Source organism: Garra rufa, chromosome 18, assembly GCF_049309525.1.
Source record: "Garra rufa chromosome 18, GarRuf1.0, whole genome shotgun sequence".
NCBI lineage: Eukaryota > Metazoa > Chordata > Actinopteri > Cypriniformes > Cyprinidae > Garra > Garra rufa.
This window is the reverse complement of record NC_133378.1, coordinates 24,743,322-24,762,552: the sequence shown is the minus strand read 5'-3', so window position 1 is coordinate 24,762,552 and position 19,231 is coordinate 24,743,322. Positions and strand designations below refer to the sequence as shown.

The 19,231-nt window shown below is 36.3% G+C and overlaps 1 protein-coding gene across 1 annotated transcript in view; it reads left to right on the top strand.

Moving 5' to 3' along the window:
• lrp1ab (low density lipoprotein receptor-related protein 1Ab) overlaps positions 1-19,231 on the top strand; it is a 198,379-nt gene that overhangs the window by 118,076 nt on the left and 61,072 nt on the right. The window contains exons 9-22 of the mRNA XM_073822691.1: positions 1,237-1,399; positions 3,660-3,882; positions 5,759-5,948; positions 6,145-6,288; positions 6,388-6,624; positions 6,734-6,914; positions 7,436-7,658; positions 9,550-9,739; positions 9,982-10,104; positions 10,205-10,345; positions 11,201-11,326; positions 13,276-13,392; positions 13,495-13,575; positions 13,665-13,832. Of these exons, the coding sequence (XP_073678792.1) occupies positions 1,237-1,399; positions 3,660-3,882; positions 5,759-5,948; positions 6,145-6,288; positions 6,388-6,624; positions 6,734-6,914; positions 7,436-7,658; positions 9,550-9,739; positions 9,982-10,104; positions 10,205-10,345; positions 11,201-11,326; positions 13,276-13,392; positions 13,495-13,575; positions 13,665-13,832 (2,307 nt within the window). The remainder of the gene's footprint in view (positions 1-1,236; positions 1,400-3,659; positions 3,883-5,758; positions 5,949-6,144; positions 6,289-6,387; positions 6,625-6,733; positions 6,915-7,435; positions 7,659-9,549; positions 9,740-9,981; positions 10,105-10,204; positions 10,346-11,200; positions 11,327-13,275; positions 13,393-13,494; positions 13,576-13,664; positions 13,833-19,231) is intronic.

Here is a 19,231-nt window from a genome sequence, read left to right as displayed (position 1 = left end):
AAAAGTGGATTCTTACATTGTGATAATATTTCACAATATAGTTTTTATTATTATTATAAAAATAATAATTATTATAAAAATGTTTATTTTTCACAAATAAGTGCAACCTTGGAAGAAAACTAAAAGTATGACGACCCCAAATCTTTAAAGGAAAATGAAAGTGTTGTATTACTCACAAAAGCTTTTCACGTTATCCCTACTTTTAGCTTAAATTAAATTTGCAACTTGCATTTGAAACTGCTAACAAGAAGTAATTTGCCTGTCCACGCTGGAAGTAAAAAGTTTTTTTTTTTTGATAATTATTAAAGCCAGTACACCCAAAACTCCCATATATTGCAAAAAAGTTTTTACTCTCCCATGTCGCTCTGTGTTTTTTTCAGGCAGTTCGAAAAAGGAATATTTCACAAAACTGCGGTTATTTGTTTTCCCGCATTAACAGGTCATCCATGTACGTAAAAGTCACAATATCATTCTTTAATGTACTATAACCTCTATGTTTCAGAAGCATCCAGAAGCGGATCTCCATGCTACTTCGTTAAAGATACACACTTATGTCTCCTTCATTGAAAAACAACTTTATCGACATTTATAAAATATCACGAAAGTTTTGTGCAAATCTGTAGTGGAAACGCAGCTAGAGAGAGATTTCAAAGCACAGTAATGACAGCAGTGTTGATGTCTGACCGTTGTCTTAGTTTATTGGTTCTCCTCTGAGTAGCCTGATAATGGGGCTATTTTTAAAGGGATAGTTCACCCAGTAATGAAAATTCTCTCATTAATTACTCACCCTCATGTCATTCCAAACCCGCAAGACCTTCATTCATCTTCAGAACACAAAGTAAGATATTTTTGATGAAATCAAATCTGCCAGATATTTCATCTAAAATATCTTAAATAGTGTTTAGAAGTGAACAGGTCTTACAGGTTTGGAGCGACATGAGGGTGAGTAATTAATGACAGAATTTAAATTTTTTGGGTGAACTATCCCTTTAAGTACACTGAGTGACAGAAACAATCAACTTGTAGCTTTATAAATGTATATAGCTTCTTGTTTTCCAGTCCTTCACGTTTTGCGTTCCAACACTGTGCAGCATCTTTCTGCTGAGTCAGACAGAAGCTGCAGTTATGACTGACTAAAAATAAAGCAAACACTGAAAACGTCTCTCCCTCTCTTTTCCCTCCTGTATTCCTCCTAACTATCTCTCTTCCTGTCTGTCTTCTCTCTCACAAACTCAGATGTGGAGCAGATGGCTATTGACTGGCTGACAGGAAACTTCTACTTTGTGGACGATGTGGACGACCGCATTTTTGTGTGCAGTAAAGATGGCTTAACCTGTGTCATCCTGCTGGACCTGGAGCTCTATAACCCTAAAGGAATCGCACTGGACCCAGCCATGGGGTGAGACCCTAAGACCAGTGTTTCTATCCTTGTCTTGTCCAACAATGCCACTCATGCCATTTTTAGTTCTCTGCAGATATATCTCAACCATGTTTTTTTGTGGCTGACTTAGAGGTTATGACAAGTTTTCATATGACAGTATCAGTTCCTATAAGTGCCCATGATTTCTTTTTTTCCTGTAATGAGAGCATATTCACTTTTGCAATTTACTGAAATTATGCACATTTAATGACAATTAAGCACATTTATCCTCCAATATTTAATGCTATAATATAGAAAAAATCTTATTCATATTATTGCAAAGAAAGCATAAAAAATTAAATATTATTTATTTGTAAAGTAATTATATGTCTGGGTGGTATTTGTTGTACAGCCCGCTAATATATGATTTTTTTTTTTTTTATAATTTTAAGCATGAAATATTATTCGATAAATAACTGAGTTTGGATATGATGAATCTACAGTCGTGGCCAAAAGTTTTGAGAATTACATAAATATTGGAAATTGGAAAAGTTGCTGCTTAAGTTTTTATAATAGCAATTTGCATATACTCCAGAATGTTATGAAGAGTGATCAGATGAATTGCATAGTCCTCCTTTGCCATGAAAATGAACTTAATCCTGAAAAAAAACTTTCCACTGCATTTCATTGCTGTCATTAAAGGACCTGCTGAGATCATTTCAGTAATCGTCATGTTAACTCAGGTGAGAATGTTGACGAGCACAAGGCTGGAGATCATTATGTCAGGCTGATTGGGTTAGAATGGCAGACTTGACATGTTAAAAGGAGGGTGATGCTTGAAATCATTGTTCTTCCATTGTTAACCATGGTGACCTGCAAAGAAACACGTGCAGCCATCATTGCGTTGCATAAAAATGGCTTCACAGGCAAGGATATTGTGGCTACTAAGATTGCACCTAAATCAACAATTTCTAGGATCATCAAGAACTTCAAGGAAAGAGGTTCAATTCTTGTTAAGAAGGCTTCGGGGCGTCCAAGAAAGTCCAGCAAGCGCCAGGATCGTCTCCTAAAGAGGATTCAGCTGCGGGATCGGAGTGCCACCAGTGCAGAGCTTGCTCAGGAATGGCAGCAGGCAGGTGTGAGCGCATCTGCACGCACAGTGAGGCCAAGACTTTTGGAAGATGGCCTGGTGTCAAGAAGGGCAGCAAAGAAGCCACTTCTCTCCAAAAAAAACATCAGGGACAGATTGATCTTCTGCAAAAAGTATGGTGAATGGACTGCTGAGGACTGGGGCAAAGTCACATTCTCTGGTGAAGCCTCTTTCCGATTGTTTGGGGCATCTGGAAAAAGGCTTGTCCGAAGAAGAAAAGGTGAGCGCTACCATCAGTCCTGTGTCATGCCAACAGTAAAGCATCCTGAGACCATTCATGTGTGGGGTTGCTTCTCATCCAAGGGAGTGGACTCACTCACAATTTTGCCCAAAAACACAGCCATGAATAAAGAATGGTACCAAAACACCCTCCAACAGCAACTTCTTCCAACAATCCAACAACAGTTTGGTGAAGAACAATGCATTTTCCAGAACGATGGAGCACCGTGCCATAAGGCAAAAGTGATAACTAAGTGGCTCGGGGACCAAAACGTTGAAATTTTGGGTCCATGGCCTGGAAACTCCCCAGATCTTAATCCCATTGAGAACTTGTGGTCAATCCTCAAGAGGCGGGTGGACAAACAGAAACCCACTAATTCTGACAAACTCCAAGAAGTGATTATGAAAGAATGGGTTGCTATCAGTCAGGATTTGGCCCAGAAGTTGATTGAGAGCATGCCCAGTCGAATTGCAGAGGTCCTGAAAAAGAAGGGCCAACACTGCAAATACTGACTCTTTGCATAAATGTCATGTAATTGTCGATAAAAGCCTTTGAAACGTATGAAGTGCTTGTTATTATATTTCAGTACATCACAGAAACAACTGAAACAAAGATCTAAAAGCAGTTGAGCAGCAAACTTTGTGAAAACTAATATTTGTGTCATTCTCAAAACTTTTGGCCACGACTGTAGACTAAAGAGAGTTATAAAAACTGCAAAACAAAACATTATAATTAAAAAATATATATGAAAATTGTCACATTGCAAAAAAGTTTTTTTTTTTTTCAGTTTATATTTTCAATTTTTCGATTTTAATAATTTATATTTTATCATGCTTTTTGTGAGATTCCTCAGTTTATACAACTATTGCATAATTAGTTTTTCAGTTGATTCTTGTATATCATAAAGTTCTCATTTTCTCCTTTTCCAGGAAAGTGTTCTTCACAGACTATGGTCAGATCCCGAAAGTGGAACGCTGTGATATGGATGGCCAAAACCGCACCAAACTGGTAGACAGTAAAATCGTCTTCCCTCACGGCATCACTTTGGACCTGGTCAGCAAGCTGGTGTACTGGGCTGACGCTTACCTAGATTACATTGAGGTGGTGGACTACGAAGGCAAAAACCGGCACACCATCATTCAGGGATTGCTGGTACGTGTGAAGTGTCACATGCACGTTTGTATAGCCAAACATGTACAAACTGTTACAGATTTGTTTGTTTGGAGCCATGAACTCGATCTCAGGATGTCACTTGCATTGACGTCATCGCTTGTGATTTTCTGGAACTGAGAACATCTCATGATCAGTGTGACTGAAAGATCAGCATTAGCTCATCTAAAACCTGCTGCAGCAGTGCAAACTGAGGATTGTGCAAGTCCAGTGTCACTTTTTTTTCTTAAAACGCTTCAGTCATTTAGTTTGCATTCAGCGTATTGCAAAAATAAACACTGGATTGTTCAGACTTGCACTGTAGATTATAACATAATCCTAGTAGATATTAATATCTGATCTTGCAAGACCTTTGCTTGGCATGCTTTTTATATAACAGTAACATCAATTATAAAACAATTATAATAGCGCTCAAAATAAATATTCATTTTCAAACTGTACATTTAAATTGTTCTGATGTCTAAATTTAATTGTAGCATTTAAAATAATTGATTTTTAATGTTTTTTCTTTATGTTGATTTATTTATTCACAGAAAATAGTATAAGTCATTGGTTCTCAACCAGCAAGCTTCCGTGGGGACTTTAAAATTACTTAACAGTCACATCTGTGTTTTCAATTATTGCTGGGATCATGCCAGAGTCCAGTATCTCATAAACATATTTCATTAAATTATGCTGGTTTAAGTTCTCTTAACCTCAAAAGTCAACCCTGAATCCATTTTACAGTTTTTATCTAAAGCAATCATTAAAAACTGGATATAGAGTTTTAAATCTCTTTTTTTTATACTATTTCTTACTTAAACTCCTCAACAGCTGTTTTTTTTAAGAAAAAGGAATCCAACAGTCTTTAAAAAATTGGATATATGAAGAAGCCTCATTTGTGTGATTTCTAGAACTGTCTGTTACTAGAACTTTTTTTTAGAACTTACTGACAAGTCACGTAAAATCAAAAAATCTTAAAACACCAAAAGCATTTTTATAATGTACACTGCTGTTCAAAAGTTTGGGATTTGTAAGATTTTTCATGTTTTTTAAAGAAGTCTATTATGCTCAAGAAAAACTGGGAAAGAAAGAAAACAAAGAAAGAAAATTTACTGACCCCAGACTTTAAATGATAGTGTTTATTGTTACAAAAAAATTTGATTTTAAATAAATGCAGTTCTTTTTCTTGTTTTATTCATCAAAGAATCCTGAAAAAAGTATCAGAGGTTTAAAAAAATGTGTTTCCAACACAAACACTGATAATAAATTAGTTAATTCAGTTTTGCAGCACATAAATACATTTTGTAAGTATATTAAAAAAAAAGTACTCAAGTACAAGTAGTTCAAGTACTACAGTTTTTTTCTGTATTTTTAATTAAATAAATGCAGCCTGTCTGCGCCGATAGCCTTGTGGGCAGCGCGTCGACATATAGCGCCGTTGCGCTCCGGGCGTCCCGTGTTCGAATCCTGACTCGAGGACCTTTCCCCATCCCGCCCCCCGTCTCTCTCCCACTTCGCTTCCTGGCTTGTCTGATCTGTCCTATCGTAATAAAGGCAAAAATGCCAAAAAATAAATCTTACCAAAAAAAAAAAAAAAAAATTCAGCCTTGAGCAGAAAAGTCGTCTTTAAAAAACATTAAGCTTACTGATCCCAAACTTTATCGGGTACAAATTGAGTAAATACCTGGATCCTTATCCAGTAAATCAAAAACAACTGGAAAAGTGATGGGGCCTTTGAGTCAAAAAATGTCAAAAATGCTGGAAACCACTTTTATAGGTGATAATTCTGGCCAATATATTTATCTATCAGATGGCAAACAATGTATACTTTGTCACACACTTTATTCACAGTTATGTTTTTGGTTTGTTTTGTCAGATTGAACATCTCTATGGACTAACAGTGTTTGAAAACTATCTGTATGCCACAAACTCTGACAACGCCAACATGCAGCCCAAAACCAGTGTGATCAGAGTCAATCGATTCAACAGCTCTGACTTCCAAGTGGTGACACGCGTGGATAAGGGCGGCGCCCTTCACGTTTACCACCAGAGACGTCAACCCGCAGGTACGACTGTTCTACATTTTGAAAAGTTTCTAAATTTAAAGTTAAGCAAATGCTCAAGCTTGTTAATTGTAAGGCAGCATAATTCACTCTCTTTTGGTAGAGGCACATTTCTACATGTCTGACTCAGTACTATTCAATGTGGTTTCCCCACTGGTCCCTCATGTTAAAATAAAAAAAATTGTTTTCGTCCTCACAGTCCGCAGTCACGCATGTGCTCCGGATCAGTTTGGGAAGCCAGGCGGCTGCTCTGATATCTGTTTGCTGGGTAACAGTCACAAGAGCCGAACCTGCCGCTGCCGTTCGGGTTTCAGCCTGGGCAGTGATGGAAAGTCCTGCAAGAGTGAGTAAATTTCAGTCCAGGCTGCACAAACCACTCTTACATAACAGCATTTTCTATTACAGGGCTTTCTTGCTTATAATAGATTTTTTTCCTCCTCAGAACCAGAGCATGAGCTCTTCTTGGTGTACGGCAAAGGCCGACCTGGTGTCATCCGTGGTATGGACATGCATGCCAAGGTGTATGATGAGCACATTATCCCTATCGAAAACCTGAATAACCCAAGAGCACTGGACTTCCACACTGAAACCGAATTTATTTATTTCGCTGACGCCACCAGCTACATCATTGGCCGCCAGAAGATTGATGGCACTGAGAGAGACATCATAGTGAAGGATGGTGAGTGCAGAATGATGTTGGAGTGACATTGAAGGTGGATGAATTCGATGGACAATTCTTAATATCTGTCTCTTCTTCATCCCATTCATTTTGGCTCTCTGTTCCACAGGTATTCACACAGTAGAAGGTATAGCTGTGGACTGGATGGGGCAAAACCTGTATTGGACTGATGATGGACCTAAAAAGACCATCAGTGTGGCCAAACTGGAGAAAGCCTCTCAGACCCGCAAAACTCTTATCGAGGGCAAGATGACCCATCCTAGAGCCATAGTAGTAGACCCTTCTCATGGGTAAATCAATTATTTTTGCTTGATTAAACAATTTTTCAAAACCTATAGAAAATACAGTGGCGAAATGTGACCCTAGGCCAGAAAACCAGTCTTAAATTGATCAATTTTTCTTTTATGCCAAAAACCATTAGTATATTGAGTAAAGATCATGTTCCATGAAGATATTTTGTAGATTTCCTACCGTAAATATATCTAAATTTAAAGGTGATTTTCTCAATATTTTGATTTGTTTGCACCCTCAGATTCCAGATTTTCAAATAGTTGTATCTCGGACAAATATTGTCCCACCCTAACAAACCATACATCAATAGAAAACTTATTTATTGAGAATTCAGAATTGTGACCATTATGACTGGACAGAGTCACAAATATCCATGTTATTGTACTGAAGTATTAACAATTTTATGTTTTTTTATGTAGCCACAATACACTGAGAATTCAGAATGGCTTTTAGAGACCGTGTTAACCTACCAAACCAGATAACAGGTTTGAATGAATGCATAACTTCATGCTGTTTGCAGAATGATGTACTGGAGTGACTGGGAGGAGGAGCCTAAAGAGACCAATCGCGGCAGTATAAAGAAGGCCTGGATGGATGGTTCAAATGCTGGCATCCTGCTTACTTCTAAAACTGTGCTCTGGCCTAATGGCCTCAGCCTGGATATCCCGCAGGGCATCTTGTACTGGGTGGATGCATATTATGACCGCATCGAGATGGTGCTTCTCAACACCACAGAACGCAGGGTGAGGAAATACATAAAGGTTTAAGCCTTAAACCTTACGCCTTAAACTTATAGGTGTGACAGTTGGTAGATAAGGGCATCAGTAATGCCAGTTTATTCAGGACAAAATAATAGTGCATTTGCCTTATGGATAGATACAGATAAAGAAGCCATCTTAGCTAGGGATGCTTAAAGGGACAGTTCACACAAAAATTACAATTCTGGCACTAATTACTTACCCTCATGTCATTCTAAACCTGTAAGATCTTCATTCATCTTCAGAACACAATGTAAGATATTTTTGATGAAATCTGAGAGCTTCCCGACCCTGCATAGACAGCAATGCAACTACGACATTCAAGGCTCGGAAAGGTAGTAAAGACATTTTTAAAATAGTCCATGTGGCATCAGTGGTTCAACCTTAATTCTATGAAATGGATTTCAGCAAAAATATCTTAATTTGGGTTCCGAAGATGAATGAAGATCTTACGGGTCTTACAAGTAAATAATGACAGAATTTTAATTTTTTCATCTCTTTATATTATCTTACATATGTTATTTTATTATGATATTTTAGGCTCAGTTTTTTTTTTAGTTCAAATGAGTTTTCTGTCTGACACAGACTGTGCCTTGTAATTTAACCTGAAATGTTTTTACTGTGTTAACCCACATTTCAGATTAAGTAAAAATGTGAATCGAGTTAAAATACCCTACTTCAGAGTATTTCAGTCAGTGGCTTACAGTTCTCTAACAAACAAGCTGGTAACTTATTTGTGAGCTAAATGTGAAAATGTGGGCATTCATTGATTATTAATTTAATTTTAAATTTCTCTAATTAATTTTTGGTTAGTTCACTATGTATACTAATAGAATTTGAATATCAGCCATTTAATGGTTCTGTAGCATGAAAATATTGGTGCGTTCAAATCATGTTGGAAAGATGTTGACTTCAGCGCTTGTCAATACAAACACAAAGTCTAGGTTTTTAAGGAAGTCTCTTTCGTTTACCAAGCCTGCATATATTTGAACCAAAGTAAAGTAAAAAAAGTCACATGATCCACCAGAAATCATAATATTCTGATTTGCTGCTCAAAAAACATGATTATAATGTCTTTATCATCGCGTTTGTTCAATTTAAAGCATCCTTGCTAAATAAAAGTATTAATTTCTATAATTTCTTTCCCCCCTCTGACTTCAAGCTTTTGAACGGTATAGTGTATAATGTTACAAAAGCTTTTTATTTCCGATAAATGCTGATCTTTGGATCTTCTATTCATCAAAGAGTCCTGAAATAATGTACTCAACTGGTTTAAATATTTATAGTAATAATAAATGTTTCTTGAACAGCAAATCAGCATTTTAGAATGTTTTCTGAAGGATCATGTGACACTGAAGACTGCACACTGATGCTGAAAATTTAGTTTTAATCACAGGAATAAATTACTTTTTAAAATATATTCAAATAGAAAAGCAGTTATTTTAAATAGTAAAAATATTTCAAAATGTTACTGGTTTTGCTGTAATTTGGATAAAAATAAATGCAGAACATACTTTAAAAAAACATTAAGTATCTTAGTGTCCAAAAACTTTTGCCTGGTAGTGTATAATAACACTGGCTAAGTTGCATGCACAAAATACAAGAGAATTGTACAATTACAATACAACATATAGTCGAATCAGTATAATCAAATAAAATAAAAACTTAAAGCAAAAACACTTTATGCTCATTGTTTTTTTTATATATATATAATTTTGTAGAAATTATACAATCTTCACTAAAATTGTGTGCAAAAAATTCTCTTTTTTTTGTATAAAAGGTCTTGCTCTGACATACGTGATTTGAAAGCAACAGACTTCATAATTATGACATCCCAACTCAAATTTGTAATAATCATACTTTTCTGTTCATCCAGACGGTATATGAAGGACAGGAGCTGAACCATCCCTTTGGCTTGTGTCACTATAAGAACTTACTGTTCTGGAATGAGTACCGCAGTGGAGGAATCTACAAACTGGACATGAACACCAAGAAAGCCACGTTGCTCCGCAGCGAACGACCACCGATCTATGAGATTCGCACCTATGACGCACAACAACAGCAAAGTACTGAACACCCCGAGCATTTCTTTTTTGCCAATTAGTCATTTATGAGTCATATGTACAGCATGAGCTGACAGATCAAACAAAGACTTAATTGTGCTGTTTTGTATGTTAACATGTCTCAACAGCCGCATTATTTATACAATGTTTACGGTAACAAACTAATGAGATCAGAGTTTTACTGGTTTCATTGAGTGTGTTTTATTGGGATCTGCTAAGGATGTTTTTGTTGCATGTAGTCACAGGCTCCAACGTGTGCCGTGCCAATAATGGTGGCTGCAGCAGTCTGTGTCTGTTGACACCCACCGGGCGCTCATGCGCCTGTGCCGACGACCAGATACTAGATACTGACAACAAGACCTGCAAAGGTGGGTATTCAGTGCTGCCCTGAAGTGTAAATGGAAAATGCCTCTTTTTGCATTTTGAGTTTGAAAATATATTCTTTCTTTTTTTTTTTTTTTTTGCCAGCAAACCCTTCCTACGTACCTCCTCCTCAGTGCCAGCCTGGAGAATTTGCCTGTAAGAATAATCGCTGTATTCAAGACCGCTGGAAGTGTGACGGGGACAATGACTGCCTGGACAACAGCGATGAGGCCCCTGAGTTGTGCCGTTAGTGCCCTTTTGTCTCGTATTTTCACATATGCAAATAACAACATCAACATACTGTACTGTTCAAACGTTGTCTGTATTTTTCTGTATGTTTTTTGGAAGAAGTCTCTTATGTTTATCAAGGCTGCATTTATTTAATTAAAGCTACAGTAAAAAACAGTAATGATGTGAAATATTACTAAACTTTTAAATATCATTTTTCTATTAAGTAGCGCAGGTATATTTATAGCAGTAGACAAAAATACATTATTTGGGTCAAAATTATTAATTTTTCTTTTATGCCAAAAATCATTTGGATATTAAGAAAAGATTGTTTATACCATAAATATATCAAAACTCAATTTTTGATTAGTAATATGCATTGCTAAGAATTTAGTTTGGACAACTTTAAAAGCGATTTTCTCAAAAAAAATTTTTTGTACCTTTCAGATTCCAGATTTTCAAATACTTGTATCTCGGCCAAATATTGTCTTATCCTAACAAACCATATATCAATGGAAAGCTATTTATTCAGCTTTAAGGTGATGCGTAAATCTCAATTTAAAAAAATGTACCCTCATGACTGGTTTTGTGGTCCAGGATCATATATTTTAAAATGTAAATTATCTTATGGAAAATTATAAATGTCTTTACTCTCATTTCTCATCTATTTAATGCGTCCCTTGCTGAATACAAGTATTATTTTCTTAAAAAAAGAAAAAAGAATGGCGTTAGTAACTGTGTATATTTGCCTTGGTGTAATTCATACATCCATGCCACTAGGTGTCAATATAAATCAGACTGTTAAAACGGCTATCAAAAGAAACAAAACATTAATGAGTGCACATTTAAATTCTCCTATTTGTCCTGTTTCAGACCAGCACACCTGTCCCGCAGACCGCTTTAAGTGCCAGAATAACCGTTGTATCCCGCTTCGCTGGCTTTGTGATGGAGACAATGACTGTGGGAATGATGAAGACGAATCTAACAGCACCTGCTTGGGTATTGTAAACTTATTAATTGCATGTTAAAGGATTAGTTCACTTCCAGAATAAAAATTTTCTAATGATTTACTCCCTTCATGTCATCCAGTTGTTAATGTCTTTCTGTCTAAAGTCTAAAAGAAATTAAGGTTTTTAAGGAAAACATTTCAGGATTTTTCTAATATAGTGGACTTCAATGGGAGCCGATGGGTTGAAGGTCCAAATTGCAGTTTCAATGCAGCTTCAAGGGGCTCTACATTATCCCACCTGAAGAATAAGGGTCTTACCTAGAGAAACAATTAGCCATTTTCTAAAAAAAATAAAATAAATATATACTTTTTAACCAATCCGCAGTTTCTCACGTTGTGTAATCATCTTGGAAAGGTCACGCACAGTTAGTGTTTTGTCTGTGTTTTCTGGTTAAAAAGGTAGGGTAAGGCGAACAACTTCTAAATGGTCTGATATCGTTGTTTTACCTTTTTTGTAAAGGGCATTTGACTTTCTTTGCGCGCTCACTTTGTAAACTGTGGTACAGTACTTCCACCTACGTCACACGTGACTTTTCCAATGTGTAAACTCGAGCTAGTGCAAGATGATCATTTGTGGTTAAAAATTATATCAATTTGTGTGTGTGTATGTATATATATATATATATATATATATATTAGGGGTGGGCATAGATTAATTTTTTTAATCTAGATTAATCTAGATTAAATCTTGGAATTAATCTAGATTAATCTAGATTAAAATGGCTAATTTGAATTCTGCTGAAGGCATTCAGAATATGTGTGCTACCCAAATAATGACTAAAAGTAAATCTTTGAGAATGGAACATAAAGCTCAATAAGCTGTTCTATGATCATTTGTTGATGAAAATAAATTATGTTCAATTAGATGTACTTGTGTTTACTAACTAACTAACAATGAAATTATTTTTTCTACCTATTAGATTGTGGTTTTTTTTTTTAACGTCAACACCTACCCAGCCCATTACATGTTACACCGTACTTTTATTTTGACAGGTTGCTGTGACGTTTCTGTGTCATACAGTATGATATGATGCTAGTTTTCTCAAATGAAACGTTAAAAGTGACACTCACAGCAATTTGGGAGATTAAGTTTATCTGTTCATGTGAGATTAAAAAAAAGCCAAAAATTACCGGGAGCGTCACGTGTGTTTCAGTATGAGTGTAGTAAAAGCTCGTCTCCGCCATGCATACATACAGCTAGGCAAACGGAACATTTCAGATTCATATTAAAACGGTCTTTTTGCATTTCAGTTTTCACATACACTAGTCCATATCGCGATTTGAATTAAGTGACTGACCAACATTAGATTTATGAATCCAAAAAACGACGAATTTACGTGGCATTTCGCTATAGTAGATTCGGTTTTCATGAATGGAGGACGACGCGATCCCGTCTGTGTTTTGGTGGAGGAGACTTAAACGCGTGACCATATTCGGTATACATTAGCGTTAAACTATCAAGGTGAAAGTCATCATAGCTTGCGTAGTTTAGACCCAGCTCCCAACCCAAATATGAGAATAGATTAACGGCGATATTTTTTTTATCGCACGATAAGAGTTTCGCGTTAACGCAGCACGTTAACGCCGATAACGGCCCACCACTAATATATATATATATAAGAATGACTAATCGTTTCGCTAGATAAGACCCTTAACTGTAGTTTGGACCTTCGACACATTTATCGCCATTGAAGTTTACTATATGGAGAAAAATCCTGGAATGTTTTCATCAAAAACCTTAATTTCTTTTCGACTGATGAAAGAAAGACATGAACATCTTGGATAACATGGGGCTGAGTAAATTATCAGGAATTTTTTTTCATTCTGGAAGTAAACTAATCCTTTAATTGAATTTTAAGCATTTTTTAAATAAATGTTTATGGTGTACACCTGTCTTTATGTGCTTTGTGAATTGATCAGGTTTTATTTTCTCTTCCAGCACGGACGTGTCCTTCTAATCAGTACCCGTGTGCCAGTGGCCGTTGTATCCCTGTCTCTTGGACATGTGACTTGGATGATGATTGTGGCGATCGCTCAGATGAACCACCGTCTTGTGGTATCTAAATTTCAACCTCTCTTCTATTTGTCATCATGCTGTGCTGACACTTCAAGAATGTTAACCCTTCAATCTCTCCCTTTCTCTTGTGCCTCGCTTCAGCATATCCCACCTGTTTCCCACTCACTCAGTTTACCTGTGCCAATGGACGCTGTATCAATGTCAACTGGCGTTGCGATAATGGTGAGTTTCTAATGCTGTCTACAAACATGTGTTTGTCATATGCTGACTTACAATGTCCAATAACCACCATCGTGTCTGTGTTTTCTCAGATAATGACTGCGGGGATAACAGCGATGAAGCCGGCTGCAGTCACTCGTGCTCCAGTGTGCAGTTTAAATGCAACAGCGGCCGTTGTATTCCAGAGTACTGGACCTGTGATGGAGACAACGATTGTGGAGATTACAGCGATGAGACTCATGCCAACTGTACTAATCAGGGTGAGTTTGGAAAAGTATCATTATTTCATAAAAGAAGAATTCTTCAAAGAATACTTCACCCAAAAATGAAAATTCTGTCATTATTACTCACCCTCATGTTGTTCCAAACCTGTACGACTTTTATTCATCTTCAGAGCACAAATTACAATAAAGAGCTTTTTGACCCTGCATAGACAGCAATGCAACTACCATGTTCAAGGCCTGGAAAGATAGTAAGAATGTCGTAACAATAGTGACATCAGTGTTTCAACCGCATGAACATGTGTCCAAGAGTGACACAAAATAGAAGAAATTGTTGAATAAAGTTGTTATTTTTGTTTTCTTTGAGCACAAAAAGTATTCTCATAGCTTCTTAACGTTACTGTTGAATCACTGATGTCACATAGACTAGTTTTTACGATGTTCTTATTACCTTTCTGGGCCTTGAATGTGTCAGTTGTGTTGCTGTCTCTTCAAAAATATCTTAATTTGTGTTCCAAAGATGAACAAAGGTCTTACGGGTTTGGAACGACATTTTCATTTTTGGGTGAATTATGAACTTTAGTCACTATAAACCAAGAACTGATATCAAACTAACTCACATCTACTGAATGCTTACAAGTTATGTATTTGTTGGTTTGTTTATTTGTTTGATTTTGATTATTTTGTTATTTATTCATTTATTTGATGTATTTATTTTGTTATTTTTATTTGCAAATATTTAAAATTTTATACATTGTGTAAAAATGACATTAAAGAAAATCTAAATAGTTTATGCAATCAAAAAAATATATATTTTAAATAAAATAAATGAATAAGTAACAAAATGATCAAATATCTAAATCAAATAAGATTAGTATTATTTATTGTTAGAAAATAACAGTTTGTTTCGTTATTAGTTTTTTCATTAATTTTAGATTTATTCGATTATTAGTTTGCTTATTTTTATATTTACTTATTTTACAAATTGTTTAAATGTTGTTTTGTTTGTTTGTTAGAAAATAAATAAATTGTGGTATTAACTTTTTTGAGGTGAACCCCATAGAAAACATCTTCATATATGTGACCCTGGACCACAAAACCAGTCATAAATGTCAATTTTTTTATCATCTAAAGTGGAATAAATAAGCTTTTCATTGATGTATGGTTTAAGATGGGATATTTGGTCGAGATACTATTTGAAAATCTGGAATCTGAGGGTGCAAAAAAATCTAAATATTGAGAAAATCACCTTTAAAAGTGAAATGAAAAGTTGAAGTTCTTAGCAATGCATTTTACTAATCAAAAATTAAGTTTTTATATAATTATGGCAGGAAATTTACAAAATATCTTAATAAAACATGATCTTTATTAGAGGTCGACCGATATTGTTTTTTACCGATACCGATAGCTAGGTTGGACTACACTGGCCGATACCGATTAATTAACCGATAGTTTTTGAAAATGGATACTGAAAGGCAACTAAAATAGTGCTCTACTATTTAAAAAAAAAAGTAATAAACCATACTTTGTAAATTAATAAAAATATTAGGGCTGTCCCCGAATAGTCGAAGATTCGATGCATCGATATGCGGAGCCTGATTCGACCACCGATCTCACAGTCGAATCTTCGCGGGTGAAACGAGCATCATACCATTTTGGCAATATGGGGGTGCTCAATGTCTAATTGCACACAGAACTACTGGTTTGTACGGTTATATTACGTTATATACAGCCTTTGATTATGATAATGCAGTAAAAACAAAAGTGAAAAGAAAGAAGCGTTCAATAAATATTTTTAATGTGTTTGTGAATAAATCTAACCACCCCTGTGACAGATTTAATTTTCACTTGCCCTGATCCATGATGAGATGCGGACCATCTTGACGGCAGGGATTAGGCGGCGATCACACCGAACGCGTTTTTGCAATTGGAGGCGCCTCTTTTGAATGGGAAGCCAAACAACCCAAAAGTGGGACGAAACAGCGCGGTATTAAAGTGCTCGCGCCGCGCTGACATGTCATCTGAGCGGCCCAATGAACCGAGCCGCGCGTCCCACTCGACAGCGCAGGGAAGACGTGTTTGCTAGCGCCACCCAATGGGCAGCGCGGCGCTGACAAACACCAGAAGTGGGGCGGGACTTGCTGGTTTCATTGTAATCTCAAACGCCATTGGTTACCTCCTCTATTCCGGAAGTCAGTCAAGTTAATAAGCTTAATGTTGTATGAAAAATTAAAATATAACCTTTAACCATTCCAATAACCGTAGAAAAGAGTCATTACAACCTAAAAAGAGGGTTTATGTCCTGGGTTTATGGGTTATTAGTTATTATAGAAAATATGCAATACTGTCAAGGCTAATCTGTGCGCAATGTAGACAGCATTCAAAATAAGTTAACAATAAATATTACATAAAGTACATTAAATAAAATAAGCCTACAATAAACATTTATGCGCCCCCCGCGCCTCGCGTTTTTGCAGGAGCGCTCCGAGCGCCTGAAGTTGAAAAAAAAAAAAATCAACTCTGAGCGGAAAAACGCCCAACGTCATTCGCGTTCCATTGTCCAATCGAATGAATGGAGAGGCGGGCCTTCTGTTGTGATGGTGAAAGTTTACCGTTGCTTCAAAAGTCCGGAGACTGCAAGAAATGGAGGAGAAACCTTTGGTGTCTATCGTGGGTAACCAGGAGCTGTATTATTTAGGGTTTCTGCTAATATGACAGTTTACTTAACAGCAAAAAACTAAGATTTTAGAGCGTTCGCGCTATAATCCTTTGATTTGACTGACAGGACAGCTGTTTCGGTCGTTGCTTAGCAAAAAAGGCAGTGCTGTGCGCCTCGCGTTTTTAGAACTAAAAGACGCGTTCTGTGTTTTTATTTAAACCTAAATAAGTTCGTCTGTCAGTTGGCAGGCAGTTTTGGTCGCTTTATTAAAAGTTGTTGCTGTGTGCAGTGTGTAAAATAAAATAAAAACTGTTTTACCCTCCTGCTGACTATAGTGTCGTGCCCCTCCCAACCCATTCACACACACACATAGGCCTAGATGATTCGACTATCGGTCGACTATAGAAAGATTCGAAAATTCTGATTCGACTATGAAAATTCATAGTCGGGGACAGCCCTAAAAAATATTAATATTAATTATATATTAATCATTAAAGTTATTTCATAGTTCATTAATGTTAACAAAATAAACTTCAGAATTTAACAATATATCAGTAAATGTTGAAATTAACACACTCCAACAAGGAACAACTCTTCTATTCTACAGCTTTCATCAATCTTAGTTGATGTTACAAATGGGCTCATTGTAAAGGGGTGGGAATCTTTATATTTTAACAATATGTAAAATTGCAGTTTCTATGCTTTTTGTTTATATTTGGAATCTCTGTATGTCAGTACCTCCACCTTAAAATTTAAATTCAATTTAATTACATTTTATATCAAATTTATTTTGTGCTAAATTTGCTTTATTTTTTATTATATAAGCAGGCTACTTTTTAAAACAATAGACAGTGACATAGACGGTGGCTGCTTTAATAGGCTTCAATGAATGCACAGATCTATTTCGATATATCAGATGTTTTGTCCTGCTCTGAAAACATAACTGACTGTATGTACTGTACATCAGTTTCATATAAAAGTATTCGAAAATGCAAATGCATTTAACTGCATCCACAATCGAGCTTTTTAGGACGAACAAACACAAAGAGCAAGTGAAAGTCTGTCAGTGCGGAGTTTTGTGCATCTAATAGTACTCCATTCCAAACGGCAGAAATGAAGGCATATCTAAAGTAAAACACTGCGGGTGGAAGCACACACTGTGCAATGCGCACGTGTCTTATAGTGCAAATTCTGTGCAGTGAAGCCCGCCGCGTCTATAGCAGGCACACGTGCCATACGCGAAGAAAACTCAAGCTCGTTGAAGAGAGGATTGGAATGCTTCGGAGAATCCATTTTTCACACACCCTTAATGGAACCGGGCAAAAGTGCAGCGCTGCGTTGCGCAAACAACTTGCAGGTATCACACACACACAGGACGTGTCGCGTGTAGTTCAAGGGAAAGTCTAAAACTGTTTATTTCACCAAATATAATCACCAGAAGGGCAAATGTTTACTTAAAGAATGATCAAAAAATGCGGCAAATATTAGTTTAAAGAACAGATCAAACGAAAAGAGAAAGAGCGATCTATATTGTTGTAGACATTTAAGATTTTTTTTTCTGTTTTACATTATTTTAAAATATTATTTGTTTGTGTTTTGTCTCAGTTCAGTCTGTTTATTACGAAAGACGTTCGTGTGTAATTTGTAAATGTCATAAAGGACGTGGTATGGACGGCAATACGCCGGGAGAATTGGGGAGGGTCAGACACATTTTTTTGACCATTTCGTACGTTTTTATTTGTGGAAAATCCCTTCTTTTTATCCCTTCTTTAATTTTTATCTTAATTTGTAATACATATTTTTGTTGATCAGCTGTTAAAATCAAATAAGAACAAGGAAAACTGGCATTGTGAAATAAAGTGCGTCTACCATGCTTCCGCAGACTGAAGAAGAAAGCTAAAACATAAATTATAGCTATATATGAAGCATACAGACTTTATTAGAGCTACAGAAATACAAACGTTTCTCTTAAATGCACAATACTCAATCTTCCAGCCCAGGGTCAAGTCTTTATGAACATTAACAAAGATTTGGGCCAGATATGATGTAATGTAAAACTATGAAGAGCGCGCTGTGGCGCAGCAGGATTTCTGTCGGCTAAATAAACACAGTTTGCTTTCTCATGTCACGTCTTTAAATCTGCAACTTTGCTGGCTAACAATATGACCAGCTGGATATAAACCAATGCAAATATATGGTAACAATCCTGACATTAAGCATTGGTGTCTGACTTAACCTCTCATACTCTATGACAGTGGAGCGGAGCGTGAGCGCTTCAGTAAAGAACGCAACCCGGAAAAACTATCGCCATGGATTTTTGCCGATAACCGATAGTTCCGCCAATCATATAAGTATACATCGGTACGTCGGTCGACCTCTAATCTTTATCTATATTCTAGTGATTTTTGCCATAAAAGTTGATCATTTTGACCCATACATTCTATTTTTGGCTATAGCTACAAATATACCTGTGCTGCTTAAGACATAAGGTTTTGTGGTCCAGAGTCGCATATTTAGTTTGACCTCCTAAGGTTGACGATCAGTATTTTTTCAAGATGAAGCACCTTCTTCACAGGTCTTTTGTTTAAAAGCTAATTTATTTTTTTAATAATGTCAGGTTACACTGTTTGTATTATGTAAACAGTTTATTCTCTGAAGCTATTTCAGTGGTTTGGGCTTTCTGAAGTGTCTTTAGATTCTGAGCGAAACCACAGTGACTAACACAACTGAGCTCTTCATTAACTGGAGTAAATCTCACAAACTGGGATGTCATCTTGTT